The sequence below is a fragment of the Xenopus tropicalis genome, chromosome 1 (assembly GCF_000004195.4).
Source record: "Xenopus tropicalis strain Nigerian chromosome 1, UCB_Xtro_10.0, whole genome shotgun sequence".
NCBI lineage: Eukaryota > Metazoa > Chordata > Amphibia > Anura > Pipidae > Xenopus > Xenopus tropicalis.
In genome coordinates, this window is record NC_030677.2 from 52843060 (window position 1) to 52859851 (window position 16792).

Sequence of the window (16792 nt, forward strand, 5' to 3'; positions counted from 1 at the left end):
AAAAGTTGCTAAGAATAGGCCACTCCATAACATACTAAAAAATAACCAAAAGGGAACTACCCCTTTACAGTCACTTGCATCTAAAGCTGCTCCTTGCACTTGTTTGGTACAAAGCAGCAATGCGCCAAGTCTGTGGGTAAAAAACGCGGCGACTTGAAATTGCAATTTGCACACTGTACTTGCAGTTGTAAATGAAACCAGAAATAGCATTACTGCAACTCAGTAAGCTGTAATTTGTCAGCATGCACTGATATCTAGGATGGACTCCAGTAATCCTATTAAAACTATTTTTTAAAGTTTTTCAATAAAAAGTGTGCTATTTTGGTGCAAATATGTAATATCTCTGCAGCTAATTATTAAACACTTCCCCGGTTACAATTCTATAATGAATACTGCAATAATATTTCCATTTTGCCTCATTTAACTTATATATTATAATAACTCCATATTGCTAGTTTTTTGGGGGGGTTTTTCAACTTGACAATTTTTATTATGATATTGCTAGTATTTATTTCAAAGTTACAATATCTACCAACAGTAAGTGAGCCTTCTAGTTGCTAGGGTGATACTGTTGCTAAGGGAACATTGTTTGGTCAGGTTACAGGCAGGGTAGGTTCATGTTACAGAGCGCTGTGCTCGGCTGCTGGTGACAGCAGGATCCACACTCATTCATTCATGCACAATTGCTAAGCTTCCCATAGCATCTGACTGCCCCGTGCCACAGCATGTCTCAAACCCAGCGCGGGAGGCTGTATGTCTCTTCCTCCCCCAGCCAGCAGGATGGCTCAGGCCAGAGGATGCTATACACAGGTAATGAGTGGGCAGCGGGGCTCTGGAAAAACTGATATAAACCGATAAATTCCAATCAAATATAATTTTTTGGCTTTATCTGAAGATTTTGGTTTCATAAAATATATATTTTGTCAATTTCATTTCCACAGCATCACCACTAACAAGAATAATAAAAGAGAAATATTTACTAAGTCAGTTGCTCAGTGTTGCCCTTATGTAGCTAGCTAATATGAAGAGAATACATAGTACAGCACATCATGACCATAAAGTAAGTCCATTTTTCCTCAGTTTTAATCACTCAAAATACATTGAGCTGCTTTTAACTCTCTACTCTATGGGGTGGTATTGTAGCATAGCTAAGCACTATCATTTACCTGTCCCAATCCCTGCTCTCATAGGCCATTAGACAAAATAAAACCCCTCCTCAAAATCTGCTCTTTGATACACTATTTTAATTCCATGTTGCTCCCATGGGACTTAAAGCTTATTTTTGAATTGTTGGCTTGGAGCAAGTTTTGGTTGCATAAAAAAACAGGTGTACTGAGTGACAGAACCTCCTGTAGGCTGCCAGTCAACAAAGGGTTACCAAATAGCCAATTACTGCTCTTATTTGGAACTTTTTTTTACATTTGAATGTTGCTCATGGGTATAAAAGTTTGGGGGGCCCTGGTATAGGGTATGATTAACCTATGTTACTAGTACTGTTTTGCAACAGTTGAACCTGATGCAGTGACCATTTGTTTGGCTCTGCAGTCACACCTCCTGCACTGATACTGGTGTGTGCTAAGATGCATTAATACAATGCCATTTGCTGCTTTTCAGTAGCTGTGGTCATAATTTATAAAAAGGCTAATAGCTAAGCAACAGCCATTATCAGAATAAATGTAGTCAAACAAGATACTGAAAAAGTGTTTTTTTTATACAGCAAATAATCTAATAAAGGGAACTAAGATTAGTAAATAGCAACAACTAAAACAAATTTTGCTTAAGAATTAAATGTTTGCTCTGATTATTTATTGTAAGTCTGTGCAAATGGAAAAACAAAGAGCACAAGTATTTCTTTCAACTACGATTGATGAAAAAGTTTCTACCAGACAGCCGATGTTTCATGGTATCTTGGTTGATGCACTTAACCCATAAGTCATTTGTAGTAATGATAGTGGAATTTTGACATAGGACAATTTTTTCGCCAAACTGTGGCAAACATTTGCCACAAAAAAATCACCACGAGAAAAATGTCACTGAGACAAAAAAACACACAATGACTTTAATGCATTTGGAGTAAAAAAATTGTCGCTCAGGCAACTTGTCACCTATTGACCTATTTACTTTGCTCTTCTGAAGTTTTTCGTCGTTTTGCAAATTTTTCGGCAGTTTTGCTGATTCGGCAAATCAAATCAGGACAGATTCACTCATCACTAGTCATTTGCACTAAAAGTAACTGTAACAAGTGTATGCAACTAACATAATTTGGGAAGAATGTTTATTATATGATGTTGCTTTGGTGTTTATGGTCAGCCACAGAACCAAATTCTTTGGTTAGTGTGTGTTAGGCAGACATTTCTAACCAATATCTTTGCATGACGGATGTTGTTGGTTTGCCAATGTTTGAAAATTGCATCTGCCTATGCCCAATGTCAGTCTGTGCAGTGTGCATCAGTATATTAGGAGGTGAGGAAAAACTGCAGCCCCTCTCAATAAATGTCCTGTTATACTGATTGTTCAGCAAGATGGCTTATGACACCAAGCCCTGGACTGGGATTCAAATTAGACCCTAGCATTTTCCATACACAGAGGCCCAAACAGTACCCCAAGCAGCCCACTAAATAGTGACTGCCTCTGCCATGTTACAGCAGCCCCTCTGGCATTTGGCAGAATTCACAGATTGCCAGTCCGGGCGTATATAATGTCTTGGTAAGCAGGACTCTCACTGGGCCACCTATTTTACGGCTGACATCTGCTTTGAAGCAGTCTGGTAGGTAGAAGTAGTAGTTAACAGGTTAAGGTCATAGATATGTAATAGGAACTGCTCAGATGACCATCAGACAAAGGTACTGAGATATTGTTCCCTGACTAGAGACTTAAGATTAATAATGAATGTTCTAGGGACCCCTGTTGGGAAAGGTAGAGATTGACAACCATAGTAATGCATATGCTACAAAAATGTATTTCACATGGCATTTACTGAGAAAGTCTTTCACAGTGAAAGCAATATATAAGGACATTTTCTATGCAAATTTAATTTCATTGACATTCATTGGCAACTCACTTTTTGCAAAGGTCCAGACTACATACGGGATTATAGAACAAAACTGCCTGACTTTACCAGTTACATCGGAGAAGTGATGCCGCCTAGAGAGAGCACAGGTGATGTGAGTTACCTGTGCCGCGCCGCCCCCGGTACCCCTTCACCTCTACCCAAGGAGTCATACGTTGGAGGTATAGGCTGGGGAGTGTCAGATTTCAGCTACCTCAATAGAAGGGGACTTCTCAATAACAATCACATCAAGGTAATTACCAGTGCTTTTGTAAGGCATGCTGCACAAAGTAATAAGGAGCAATGATTGGCATGACATTCAATCACTCACTAGAAGTGCAGAATGAATTATAATTTTAAATAAAAAAAATTAATGTATACCTCCAAACATTTGAAAAAAATGTCTTTCCTAAGTATAAAGTGAAATGATTTTATTATTCTTCCAAGCTGCTTTACACAACAGCAAATTGTGCTGATGGGACATTGGGCAAGTAACTGGTTAGCATTAGGGCCTAAGCAAACCCATCAGATGAGGACCACATCTAACAGGATTATTTAGCAGATCCCTGATCCAATAATAGTTTATTCATTGTGCAAGCTGTTTGGTTGGGACTGGTCAAGGTGGCAGATACTACTGGCTAGTGTATAGGCCAGGGAAATCAGAAAAGTTTAGTAGAGTAGAAAGATTAATGTATTTACCAGCTGCTAATAGACTGGAGTGTTGAGGTTATTTGCAGGCAGTAGATTATATATTACTAAACTCGAAATCCAGATCCATATAAACCATGTCCCCTAATTCATCCTGACCATATCCTATTATGTCCAGCTACTCACACAATCCAATCCCCAAACCATACATACCATGCTTTCCTAGCAATTTCAGGACGGCTAGTTAGTATGGAACAGAAACTGAGGTATGCAAACACTATTTGTGTGCCTGAGGGTTCCCTACTTCTCTAATGAGAAGATATTTGCATCTGTATCTGAGGAAATGCTTTTCCTCCTGGCATTTAAATACTAGAAAGTCACAGGCAAAAGAGTTTCTCCTGTGTGGGATTTGGTAAGGGAGTTTCTGTAGTCTCTGCAACTGGAGATTTTCCCATAGACGTCAGTGGCATATTCTTGAGATAAACCATGTTAAATTTTAGTAACTGATAATGGCCTGTGTGTCTGAGGCATTGGACAACTGATCAGGTTACAAAGAAATGGGTTTAACCAGGTTAAATTGTACAGCCATGCTCATATTTTTGTTATGTGAAAATATTGTTATAGTGAAATCTATGATCTAAATTTCTGTCTAGATCAAAGAAACCATTTAACTAAGCACTACCTGCAACTAATAGCAACCTAATAGCAGTAGGTTTTGTTTACCATCATCTGAAAATTTACATGTTCACAAGGATGTAGTAAAATTACATCTTGACATAGTGCATCTTTGATAAGGCAGTCAGACTTCATTAGTATTGTACTGTGTTGCAAGTCTAATAGCAGGATGAATAAGTGACCAAGTACCATAAATCCTATCTATGTGTGATATCTGTTTAGAATTGGCCCGTGTATGGCCACCTTAACGCTGATGTCCCATGGAGAGATTTGGATTGTTGGTGGAAAGGCCTACGCACTGCTTTATGAAGTATCTCCCCGAGTTGCCTACCCCTGCCATCCCGCCGGCGACTTACATGTTCGCCGGTGGGATGGCAGGGGTAGGTAACTCGGGGAGATTAGTCGCCCGCGAACAGGGAGTTTTGCCGCGGGCGACTAATCTCCCCGTGTGCCAGAGCCCTAAAACTCCTCTCCTTCCCCGCATCCTGCCCTTGTGTGCTTTCATCTGAAGATAAATCTGCAGGCAAACAAACTTCCCTACCCCCCAGCTACTCCCCCATTTTATTTAGTTCTAGGTCGTTGTAAATGCATTGCAACACAAAGATTCTTGTATTGTCTTGTTTTTTTTATATATAATTTATATATAATAAAGTATATTCTCTCAATTAAGAAAAAATAAATCCTAGTAGTCTGAAATAACAGAAATCCTAGCAGTCTGACACCTCTAGGTACTCCCTAGTGAAACAAATCTGTTTGTTTGCTGCATAATTTTCTGAGGGCACATTGGTATCCTATACTTGGATTAGGCAGGTGCCTCATTTATACATAAAAGCAAGCAGCAGCAGTGGGCGGGCCTGATGAAGCACTGGGTGGCTGTGCACTGGGCCCCTCTGAGGGCCTGGTACCAACTTGTTGTGCCACTGATGTAAAGTATAATAAAAAAACAAAACACTGCAATTGTACTGAACCACCAATATATATGCAGGTCCAAACTTCTCATTTTAGCAATCTGAGGAATGTTGTACATCTTAATAAATTTGATAAATTATTTTTTAAATGTTTAACCAGACAAGTACAGTCATGTCAAGGGGTTTTATCTCTGAACCACTAAACAAATGGAATGACTTATTAATCATTCAAGGAGACTGTCTCCTCTGTCACAGAGCGTGATAAAACTAGACAAGATGGACATTTGTCAACCGTGGTATACTTGTTTTAACTTGGAATTAAGTTCTCTGTCCTTTAGTGTCTATAGTGAACTTATCACTGGCAAGAAATTGTATTCTTTTGTATAAAAAAAAATGAACCAATATTTAACTAAATATTTAAAAGGGATCGATGGCTTTGATACAAATTAAAGTCCATTTTTGAATAGTGTTGAAAAAAAATCTATTTAGACTAATGGCAGACAAATTGTCTTCTCCGCTGATGTATATTTCCAATTAAAGAAACAGAATAGATTGTGAGGCAAAAATGGATTCTTTAGCACTCCGAAATCAAAATCCGCTGTGTGTGTACTAATACACTGATCATGGGCCTGTCACTGCATACACATTTAAAAAGTGAAAGGCAAAGATCAACAAAGAAAACAACCTGTCTACCATTTGGCTGATGGCCCATGAGGAGATTAGTTGTACGTGGTTAAATCTCAGCTACTGCGGACGACTAATCTTCCCGAAATGCTTTTCCACCAAGAATAAAGTGATTTTCTGGTGGGTAGGCATATGCGTCGCTTTGTTTTTTCAAAGTTGCCCTAAGTTTCCTCCTGCAGGAACTTTCACGTTGTTAAATCTTGGCTACCGCAGGACAAATCTTCCCTGAATGCCTTCCCACCAGCAATAACAAGCCACCCCTGGATGCCTTCCCACCAGCAATAAAAAGCCGCCCATGAATACCTTCCCACCAGCAATAACAAATCTCCCTTGAATGCCTTCCCACCAGCAATTACAAATCTCCCCTGAATGCCTTCCCACCAGCAATAACAATACGTCCTGAATGCCTTCCTACCAGCAATAATGTGAATTGCTGGTGGAAAGGCATACACAGGGCCTTTTTTTTCTGAAGTTGCTAGAAGTTTCCTTGTCACCTATGGTAGCTGAAATTTAACCGCAGTCGACAAATCCCCCCGTGTGCCACCAGCCTAAAAGATGCAGGCACATTCTTTTGTTTCCCCATCTGTATGCACTACAGGCAATAAGGCATAATCAATGGCCATAGCCATCATTATCTAAATGGCTAGTTATTGCTTGGGAAGAAAAGGAAAGGTAAAGGAAGACCAAATATATGTTTTTTCTTCTCCACTTTTCATGCATAAACAAATTATTATGCTGCTCCACTGTGATAGAAGAAAACAAATAGGATTTCTGGCACTAAATATTTTTCACCTTCCCTTATTGGGCACTAACAGAGGATAGGATGCTTATAGACACTTATTACCTGCAGATGGTCAGGAATTTTCATAATGTTCATTTAAACATCAGTACCAGATTTGATTACGTGGAATCATCTATTAGCTTATTTCCTGCATTCATTTTGCATTTCTGTGATCCTAAATGCATTGTCTCCCAGGTAAGTTGCATAGAGTGGCAGGTTAGTGGCTCCAAACAAGCACTATGATACCTATGATATGCGTCTTCAGGACAACATACTGCTACTACATTACTGCTGATTAGTACATTAAATAATTGTGATTATGAAATGTGATTGCTGAAAGCTCCCAAAACCTAATTTAAGATGAGTAATAACAACATGCTATAAAACCACAATGAAACACGTAGGTAAGAGAGACAGAATGTGCCCTAGAGGGGTTAATGATTCTGAATGTTATCAAGGCATTAATAGCGCTGATTAATGAGAATTAAAGAGGGGCAATGAACAGCAAGAAAATTCCTAATGAGATGGAAAGTGAATGTTCTGCAGCTGAAGTACTAGGCTGATGTCTCCTGCAAGACTGACTCCTGTAACTGCCTTCAATAAACACATGCCAATAATGAGCTTTTCATGCACAAAATTGCACCTCCAGGGATCCAAGACCTTCTGTCCCACATTGGTCAGTGACCTGCCAAATACTTAGGCAGCAGGGAAGAGTAGAATCTAATGAAATGCAGTAGATCATTAGGGCAGCATAAAAGTCATGAGGAGATCAATCTCTTCACTCTTACAGACTGGAGAGTTCTGTTTCACCCACTATGGAGCAATCTCCGACCAGCAAAGCATAAGGTGTCAGTCTCACTTAATGCACAGCGTGTCTTTTCACATCATCATAGAAAATTACAGATTAAAATGCAAGTGTTCTTGGATGTATATTAAATTAATTTTCATAAAAATAACACACAGGGCTCCCTTCCTAATGCTGTGTTCTATAATATAAGGTGCTTTGTAACCTCTCCAGTTGGGGTCACATAAACACTGAGCAATTTTGCTTTTGGGCAGTAACCCATGGCAACCAATCAGATGTTTGCTTTCATTGTTTTACCTGCAGTTGGCTGAAATGTTAATTACTAACTGATTGTTAAGAGTTAATGCCCAGGAGCAAATTTGCCTAGTGTTTTTAAAATAAGGATCAGTATGTTCTGGTATCTAAATGAAAAGTATCAATGAAACTGTGTTCTGTAATTATTATTTTGTTTATTGCATTTTAGTTGACACATATTGGTGCCCTTGACTCCATGGAATAGTACTAATAAAGAAATTATATGATAATATTATTTTAATTATATAACACCTTACATAAAAGATATGCTGTCTTTATGACATACTTTTGAAAAAAATTAGAACATTTATATCAAATTGCAAAACAGAGGTCCTACCAAAGTAGCACAGTATTTTGCCTAGCTACATACAGGGGCCATAAACGCTTCCCTATACAGCTGTTGATGGTTTCTTAGATGAATATTGTAAAAAAAAAAAAGACTTTCACTAAACTGCAAGTAGAACCAAGTTGTGTTTGTTTCTCCCAGGCATTCCAGTTTCCTCCCACACTCCAAATACATACAGGCAGGTTAATTGGCTTCTGACTAAACTGAGCCTAGTGTGCGTAAGGGCTGTGGCACACACTGAGATTAGTAGCCCGAGACAAATCTCCCTTGTTGGGGGCGACTAATCTCTCCGATATGACATCCCACCGGTGAGAATGTAAATCGCTGGTGGGATGGCATACACAGCGCCGCGATTGCTGAAGTTTCCTCTCGAGGCAACTTCGGTGATTTCGGCAAATTGCCATGCTTCGTATGCCGTCCCACCATCGATTTACATTCTCGCCAGTGGGATGTCATATCGGGGAGATTAGTCGCCTGCAACAAGGGAGATTTGTTGTGGGCGACTAATGTCAGCGTGTGCCACAGCCCTAAATGTTATAGATTGTACGTTCCTCTGGGCCAGGGACTAATTTGAATGATCTATAAGTGCTATGGAAGTGTATCAGTGTTATATAAATAAAATAAAAAATGTTTAAGAGCCTTAAGCCATTTCTTAACATGTTAACATGTTCTTATTTGCTCCCCATCTTTCCAAAGGATGAAGATTCTCCAATTAGAATCATGTCTAGCAGTGCTGCATCTTTATCTGCCTCTTATGTAATACTAACCCCCATATGTAATAAAAGGCACTAAATTTGCCCAGTAGCAGTAACCCGTAGCAACCAATACGATGTTTGTGTTTAAACAGGTGACCAGTAAATTCTACCTGCTGATTGGTTGCTCCTGGGCAAACTTAGAGCCTTTAATTACCCAATATTAACTTTATTATTTAAACCTTTGGAAAAGGGTATTGATGGTTCTCATTCAAAGATGGCACAGTATAGTTAGGCTTCTGTGCAGTGGTTCAGGTACCAGATGCCAGCAGAACAGTCTCTGTCAAGCCATATATTTATTAAATAACATGAGTAGTGTTGCATCCTATGGTGGTCTGTGTTAGCAGTGAAATTCCAGAACTATCAGGGGTCCGTATCCGCAGCAAAACTGAAGAACTGACTTGACTGTGACAGGGAAAAACTGTAACCAGTGTGGATTTAGTAACCCATGGCAGATTGTAATTTGTAATTAGATTGTAGAAGAAAAGCAAAATGCTGATAACTAGAGTTAAAGAATATGATTGTACATTTGCCATACTGTTTTAATGCCAAAACAAGTAGAAAGCAGTATCATCTATCTATCTATCTATCTACAGTGTATCTATCTATTAGTCTATCTACAGTCTATCTATCATCTATCTATCTATCTATCTATCTATCTATCTACACTGTTTATGAAAATTTAATTTCTTAGACAAATAATACATTTATTAATATAAATTTATACAAATTACATGCATATATGTGTTCCAGGATAATTGAAGTATTTAAAATGTAACATTTTAATAACAGGATATTTTTGCTTTATTCTGCTTGCACAGCATGGACAGTTCCGCCAAGCTTGTGAAGAAAATATAACTCATAGGTATCAGAATCCATGGTGAGTACTACAATATGTTGTCTGTATGTGTTGCTGGAGTACAGTGAAGGAGTACCTTTAATTTTGCACTGTAAAAACTACAAACCAACCACAAAATCATTTGCTTGAACAACAGCCAGAACAACATTGCTTCCCCACAAGGAAGGAACCGTTTACCAGAAGGTCAATAAATCAATAATTAAATTGACCACAAGGTGGTAGATTTTTTTGTATGCAAGTATTTTGCAAATCCCCCAATATGGCCCTTTAAAAAACGAACCCCAGAAATCACAGTAAGGATTTTATACAGGTAGGCACCTGTTATCCAGAATGCTTGGGACCCGGGGGTTTAAAAAGAACGGATCTTTCTAGAATTTAGATCTCTATACCTTAAGTTTATTAAACATTATTTAAACATTAATTCAACCTCATAGGATTGTTTTACCTCCAGTAAGGATTAATTATATTTTAGTTGGGGTCACGTACACATTACTAATTTTCTATTACAGAGAAAAAGAAAATTTTTACAAATCTGAATTATTTGATTAGAGTCTATGTTTCCTTAATTCAAAGCTTTCTGGATAACTGCTTTCCAGATAACGGATCCCATACCTGTACATGTAAAAGCATTATCTCTAGTAAATTAGGGCTAATTTAGCTAATGAATTATACAGTACTTCCTCAGAATGCTTCTCCAGGTAGCGGTGGAATTGAGCAGGAATAGCTGGTAACAAATGAGCTGCAAACAAATGTGGAATTTCAGTTTTTACAAGAAATGTGGTTGTTCCTGGCAAAAAGAGTCAAATCCAAGTATCTAAGTCAACAAGATGATCATTTCAAGCAAATGAGTTTGATCCAAGAAGTCATGATTTCTACATATTTATAAATCCTTACGTTTAATTCACATAATAAAAATATATTTGCATATTTTAGATTCTATTTTTGTTCACTTGGCAATGTCATGAGCTGCAAGTGGTCTCCTGTTTGCCATTCAGAAAAGTACCTTTCCTATGCTGAGTATCCTGGACTTTTCCATTCCTTTTCATACTAATGATCAGCCCTTTCCTTTCAGCTACTGGGTCAGACATCTGTAATGTAGCAGCCTCTTTGCTTTCATTATACAGTTTTTATTCATATATCTTGCTCTTTTGTTTAAATGATTACCCATTTATTCTCTAGAATAAATATATATATATACATACACGCACCACAGGGCTTGTGTTGATGTGCAACTCAGTACCATGCCTGTATTCAACACAAAGCACTGTGTGTGTAAATTGAACTGCCGTTGTACTAATGTACATCTTTTGAGTAGAAGTAATTCTGATATCTGAGTGTTTCCATTATGGATGCTTCATTAATTGTATTGATAAAAGTATAGTAAACCTGCCATTCAAGGTAAATAGAAAGAGGCATAATGATCACTGAGTTCAGTTAATGGAATAGAATGATCAGCAACATACAGCCTGGTTGGGGCCATGGCCTTATGTTCCCTTGCACCATTATTAGATAAAGACAAAAAGGTTATTCAGGAGTGATCTGCTACCCCTTTATGAGAACTTAAGCCAGAAACTGGTCACTAATGATATCTTAATTTGCACGTTTCATTGGTACGGTGTATGATTTAGCTGTTTGCTGCACTGGTTAAACTGGTGACTGTACCTGTTCAAGCTGGTGAAAGCCTCCACTATTAGCCTAATTAGGCTCCATAATCCCTCTCGTTTAAGATGGCATTGGTGTTCCTGCAGCATCACACAGACTAATCATATCATTAAAATGCTAAGTCACAGTGGTCTGTACATGTTATAAGTCTTGCAAGTACACTGAGGCTATGGCTAACGTTCCCTTTTTCCCCAAAGCTCTATTCAGTTCCTGCTACTCGGCTAGACCTAGGCTGGAGTTAGGTTGCAGATGTGATTACCTAGAATTAACCACTGCAAAGAAATTAGATTTTTATATAAAAATGTACCAACCTTCCAACGTACATATTTTATTCTCCGTTACTCCAGTAAAAGTAAAGTTCACAATGCATGGTGTGCTACCTGGCCCAAAAAAGGACATTATTATGCAAACATGGATTTATATAATCTGTCATAAAACAGTCGTGCAGATAGGTGCTGCATTATATGGACAGGTGGGCAAAGTAATAAAATATCAGGGGGAAAATGAAAAAAGAATCAAAAGATTCTTCATCAAAAAAGATCAAAATGGGAATCCTGCTAGAATCCTATTCATCTAAGCGATCAGGAATGAATTATCTCAGAACTCCAAAACCCAAACAGAAGCCTATTGACAGTAAAACCTTTGCTTCCTAAATAATCGATAGAATTTGATCAATTCAGAAAAAGTCTTTGACGTTTGTCACAATGAATTGCGATGATCACTTCTAATTCTGTCCCTAAGTATAAAATTCAGAACTCTATTTACTCTACTTTTGACTTTTTAACCCACAGAGGCCTTTACATAAATATTTTCAGCTCACAAAGAAGTGATGGTAGTTTTATCACCAAGCTAAAAGCATGCTCCAGATACAGATGTCACACATTTAGAAGCATCAGCAGAAACCCCAAGGACTGTCACCCAGCACAGAACACAAAGACTTATATCTTGCACACCAGGTTTCCTTCCCTCCTGCTACCCAGAAGGTCGCCAGAGAAGTTTCTAGAGAATTCTATGGAGTCTTTGTAATCTGCTTTATCAACTGACTACAGATAAAATATAAGATATGTGCAGATTCAGTTTTATTGATATGCTGGTGCTTTATAAATAAAGGATAGTAACATTCATTCATACATCACTGACTAAAAAAATATCTTTCCACATTCCTGCCCAGTCTCTGCAATAGGTTCTGTATCTGTATTCATTCTCTTGAGCTGCTTACATGGCAAGCCAGAAAGGAAGATAAAAAGTTCAATTTGCACGACTAGGTGTCATTTTTATGAAAAATAAAATACCTCTGCACGACTAGATGTGTCTGGAAGGTAAAATGATGTGTCATTCTTTTTGACTGGGACCACATGAAGAAAGAAAAATATTTATATTTAATAAAGCTTGTCTATATGGGCCCTACCCAGATGGAATTTATTAACAAAATGCTTATTTTGTCATAAAAACAAAGAACTATCTCTGTGTGCAGCCCCTGCTGGAAACCCACAGTGTCAGTATTTTAGGCCAGACTTTACTAAAATTCAAACTGGGGAAGGCTAAAAACATTTACTGCTACAAAGAAGAGCCATGAAAGGGTTAATAAATGGACACATTTATCAATACAGATAACCTGTCAATTTGGCAGAATGTGTTTAACAGCTTTGAGCAGTCAGATATTCAGCTTTAGGCTAATGTCAGACACGGCCGTATTCTCAGCAAGTGGAAAAATGCTTGTCAAGAATCAGCCCCAATGCTGTAAAAATCTTTACCCCAGAAGCATTCAATTTGCCCGAGTGCAGCCACACGCAGAGAATTTCTGCCTAAAACTGCTTGAGTGTGAGGTTTTGGGCAGATATCCACTGCGTGTGTTTGTACATGGGTGGATTCAGTGCTCTGGGTTCAGGCATAACTTATAGATTGTTAGAGTGGAGGGGCACTTGACAAGCATTTTGCACTTTCAGAGAATGAGCCCAGTGTGGCATTACCCTTGGGCCTGCACCTGGAAGCATTGCTTCGGTTTAGGGGCAGGCAGATGCAGAGTATTAAGGCCAAAACTGCAGTTACTGGCTGAAATACACTGCCTGTGCCTGCCCCTGGGCAGATTCTTCAAGTGTAGGGGCAGATTCTGGGCCTGCGTTTATCTGCAGGCTGAGAATCTGCCCCGTGTGGCACTAGCCTTAGCCCTCATGGGCAGCTCTGGGCCCCAACGTTTTGCAGAATCATTAATCCCTATAGTAAACTGCAATTACAATGAATTCAGTGAATCTAACTATGAAATGATACTTCATAGAAACAATACTGAGCATTAATAATGGCAGGTTAAAGGGCAAAAGTGGAGCATAATGAAACTGTATTTTATTTTAGTGGAAAATAAAGGGCTGGTTCTATAGTACAGCAGAGAGGGCATGTTTCTTGGCTAACGGCACACGAGGGCCCCCTTGAGGAATTATGAAAACAGTACACTGACTTCTAGTGAATGTCCAATTATATATAATGTAGAAGGAGGATGTATTTACTGATTTGGAATTTAGTTTGTATGGCTGTATTGGTTGTTGTTACTATACAGAACTCATATTTTATTTATTATTATACAGAACTCATATTTAGGAGATGTTATTTTGCTTAGCCCTCTTGCAGTGATGTTAGGCACATCTCGCCTGGACCCACCAGCTATTGTGCTCTCCTACACCTGTCACTTCTCACTTCTTTCTCAGGGTGACTGTCGGCAATGTTGAGAACTTATTTCTAGTCATTAGACTCCCTTGCAATGATTGATTAGGTTATAATTAAAGCTGCACTGTAACTGTACAAAGTATAAATATATAAATACCGGGAGGGGGGTGGGATAAGGAATTCATTCTGTGTAGCTGTCTGTTTAGGTTGTTAAACAAGCAAAATACAGATAGACAGAGGTTAGCACGCCAAGGGAAAATACAGTTAAATCCCCAAGAAATAAAGGTACAGAAAAAGGCACTTTTACATAATACCCAGACTTGACAAAAGGTTTTGCAGGAAAAATGTAACAATGGGTTCAATAGGTAAAGGAAAATAATCAGTTCATTTAATGGAGCTTGCCCTATGCACAGGGTTTATTGTTTATTCAAGGGGTCCTGGGAGGTGTATTAGACTGGAGCTACGAAGGAGTCCCCCATCTTAATCTCCACCCTTCCTTTATAGGTTATTAAGTAAAGGGAGGTAGCAACTAAGTTACAAATTACAAGTTGTACTTTTAGGAAAGTTGTTTGTTTGTGCCTTTATCATGTGTTTAACAGCATGTTGATTTCTTAAGGACCCCGTCTCCACATATTCTTGATGAATGGGGATATGGAGCCAGATCTAGACTGGCATGGACAGAAGACAATTGTGACAGTGAAAACAGAAATGGGCAAGGAGCACCAGTACTTGAAGAACATCCAATACCAGGACAGGTTTCAATTTACAGGTAAACAAGTTTAAGCTGGCCATGCACAGAAAGATCTTACTGTCTCTTGACTTGGCTCATTCAGTGGTTAAGCCCTAGGGAGTAAAAACCACATGGGAGACCATGAAAAACTATATACATGGTCCTGTAGTTGTTTCCAACTTATAGGATTGACATAAGATGCAATTCCCCACCTCCCTCCAGAGCTGCCTGATACCTTTTGAACAAAGCTCAAACGGCGTAATATCCGGCGTTCAGATGGCGATCTTTTCCATTTATTTTACACAGCTTTTTACTCCATTTTTTCAGCGAATTTATTTTACACAGCATAATAAATACCCCCCTAAGTGAACTGGGGCTTGGTTATCAATGCCTAATCATTGCCGTCAACACCACTGGATCTGAGATTCACTGCCCAAGCGCATACAATGGGTACACAATATACAATGTGTGGCTAGTTTATGCAGGAGCCAAACTTCTTTCTTTTTGGTTATGCCACTTTGTGTGTCACCCCATTAATCGCATAACTGCATCTGGTTACTTTGGATAGCAAGAATCATAAATGGTGGGCAAAAAAAAAATCTGGACTGAATATCAAATTGCATAAATCTGCACTGCTGAAAATAGACCTTAATAATACATGGAGATTTACATTTGTTTACCTGTTACAGGTATGGGATCCATTATCTGGAAATCCGTTATCTGAAAAGTTCTGGACTGTGGGAGGCCATCTCCCATAGACTCTATTTTAAAGGAACAGTAACAAAAAAAACCCCTAAAATGTTTAAAATCAAAATATAAATATAAGTTTGCCCTGCACTGGTAAAAGTTGTGTTTGCTTCAAGAACACTACTATAGTTTATATAAATAAGGGGCTGTGTAGCCACAGGGCCGCTATTTAAGCTGGAAAAAATGAGAAAAGGCACAGGTTAATCAATATCAGTCCTGCTTGGTTTAAGGTTTGAATTATTATTTGGTAGAAAAAGGATTGTGATCCAAATTATGGAAAGACCCCTTATACCAGAAAATCCCAGTGTTCGGGATAACAGGTTCCATACCAGATACATGTAAATATTTGTAACCTGCATAATAATGCCTGTGTTGGTAGATTAATCACAATCTCCTTTATTTTTGTCTACTTTCAGGAACATGAATCGAGAGCAATAAGTGATAAAAAACAAGATTTGCTGAATGGATGGGATCTCTGAATGAAACTGATAAAGAGGAGCATTATGGAGGAACAAACTAGATTTCTACTTGTCATTACTGCATCTGTTGGGGAGGGGTGAAGGCTGGTCAGGTCAGGGTGTTCTAGGTGGTAATACTCTTTTAAAGTGTGTGAAGATAAGGGAAAGTACATTCCACAGACACTAAAGCCAGGGAGTGGGAACAATACAGCAAACCCTATGGCCCGACCATCCCGCCAGTCATACACATATGAGCACTGGGCTCACACAGGAGTCTCTGTAGCTCACATATTGCCATACCTCAGTAATCCCCTGACATTTACTGTAGATATTGAAGCCTAGCACCATGCTATGACAATGCAATTTTGCTAATGTGCAAGTCCTTTGTCACTTCATGAGACATAGGAGGGAGTTCATATAAATCAGAGGTCCCACTGACAGACAGCACACGTATGCGTTGGGCCACTTGCTCATTATGCGCATTCCCCAACATGGCAGCCCCCACTGGGAACTCATGGGAGCAGAGGACAGTACAGTGGTAGCATCTGGAGACACTGCCAGCAGTCATGTACCCCTCTGGATACCAGCTGACTGGAACAGCAGTTCAATAGAAAAGCTTTATATTAGCTGTGTACATTTTACATACATTTTTTGGGGATTAAATTCAATTTAATAGATTTAAAATTTGCAAGTCTTGTAAAAAAAAAACCAGACAAACATTATAGGTCATTAGGAG

General features: G+C 38.7%; 1 protein-coding gene across 1 annotated transcript; it reads left to right on the top strand.

The window, feature by feature from the left end:
- Nucleotides 1–599: 599 nt before the first annotated feature.
- c4orf45 (chromosome 4 open reading frame 45) lies at nt 600–16119 on the top strand. Its single transcript, XM_002934741.5, has 5 exons — nt 600–810; nt 3073–3302; nt 9764–9822; nt 14738–14890; nt 16015–16119. The coding sequence occupies exons 1-5, from the start codon at nt 726–728 to the stop codon at nt 16034–16036; spliced, it is 549 nt and encodes a 182-aa protein (XP_002934787.2). The 5' UTR covers nt 600–725; the 3' UTR covers nt 16037–16119.
- The last annotated feature ends 673 nt before the right edge of the window (nt 16120–16792 follow it).

Coding starts and splice junctions, on each gene's coding strand:
- c4orf45 (XM_002934741.5), top strand. CDS start 726: ATGTCTCAAACCCAGCGCGGGAGGCTGTATGTCTCTTCCTCCCCCAGC. Junction 3,303..9,763: donor TCAATAACAATCACATCAAG/GTAATTACCAGT, acceptor CTGCTTGCACAG/CATGGACAGTTCCGCCAAGC. Junction 14,891..16,014: donor GGACAGGTTTCAATTTACAG/GTAAACAAGTTT, acceptor GTCTACTTTCAG/GAACATGAATCGAGAGCAAT.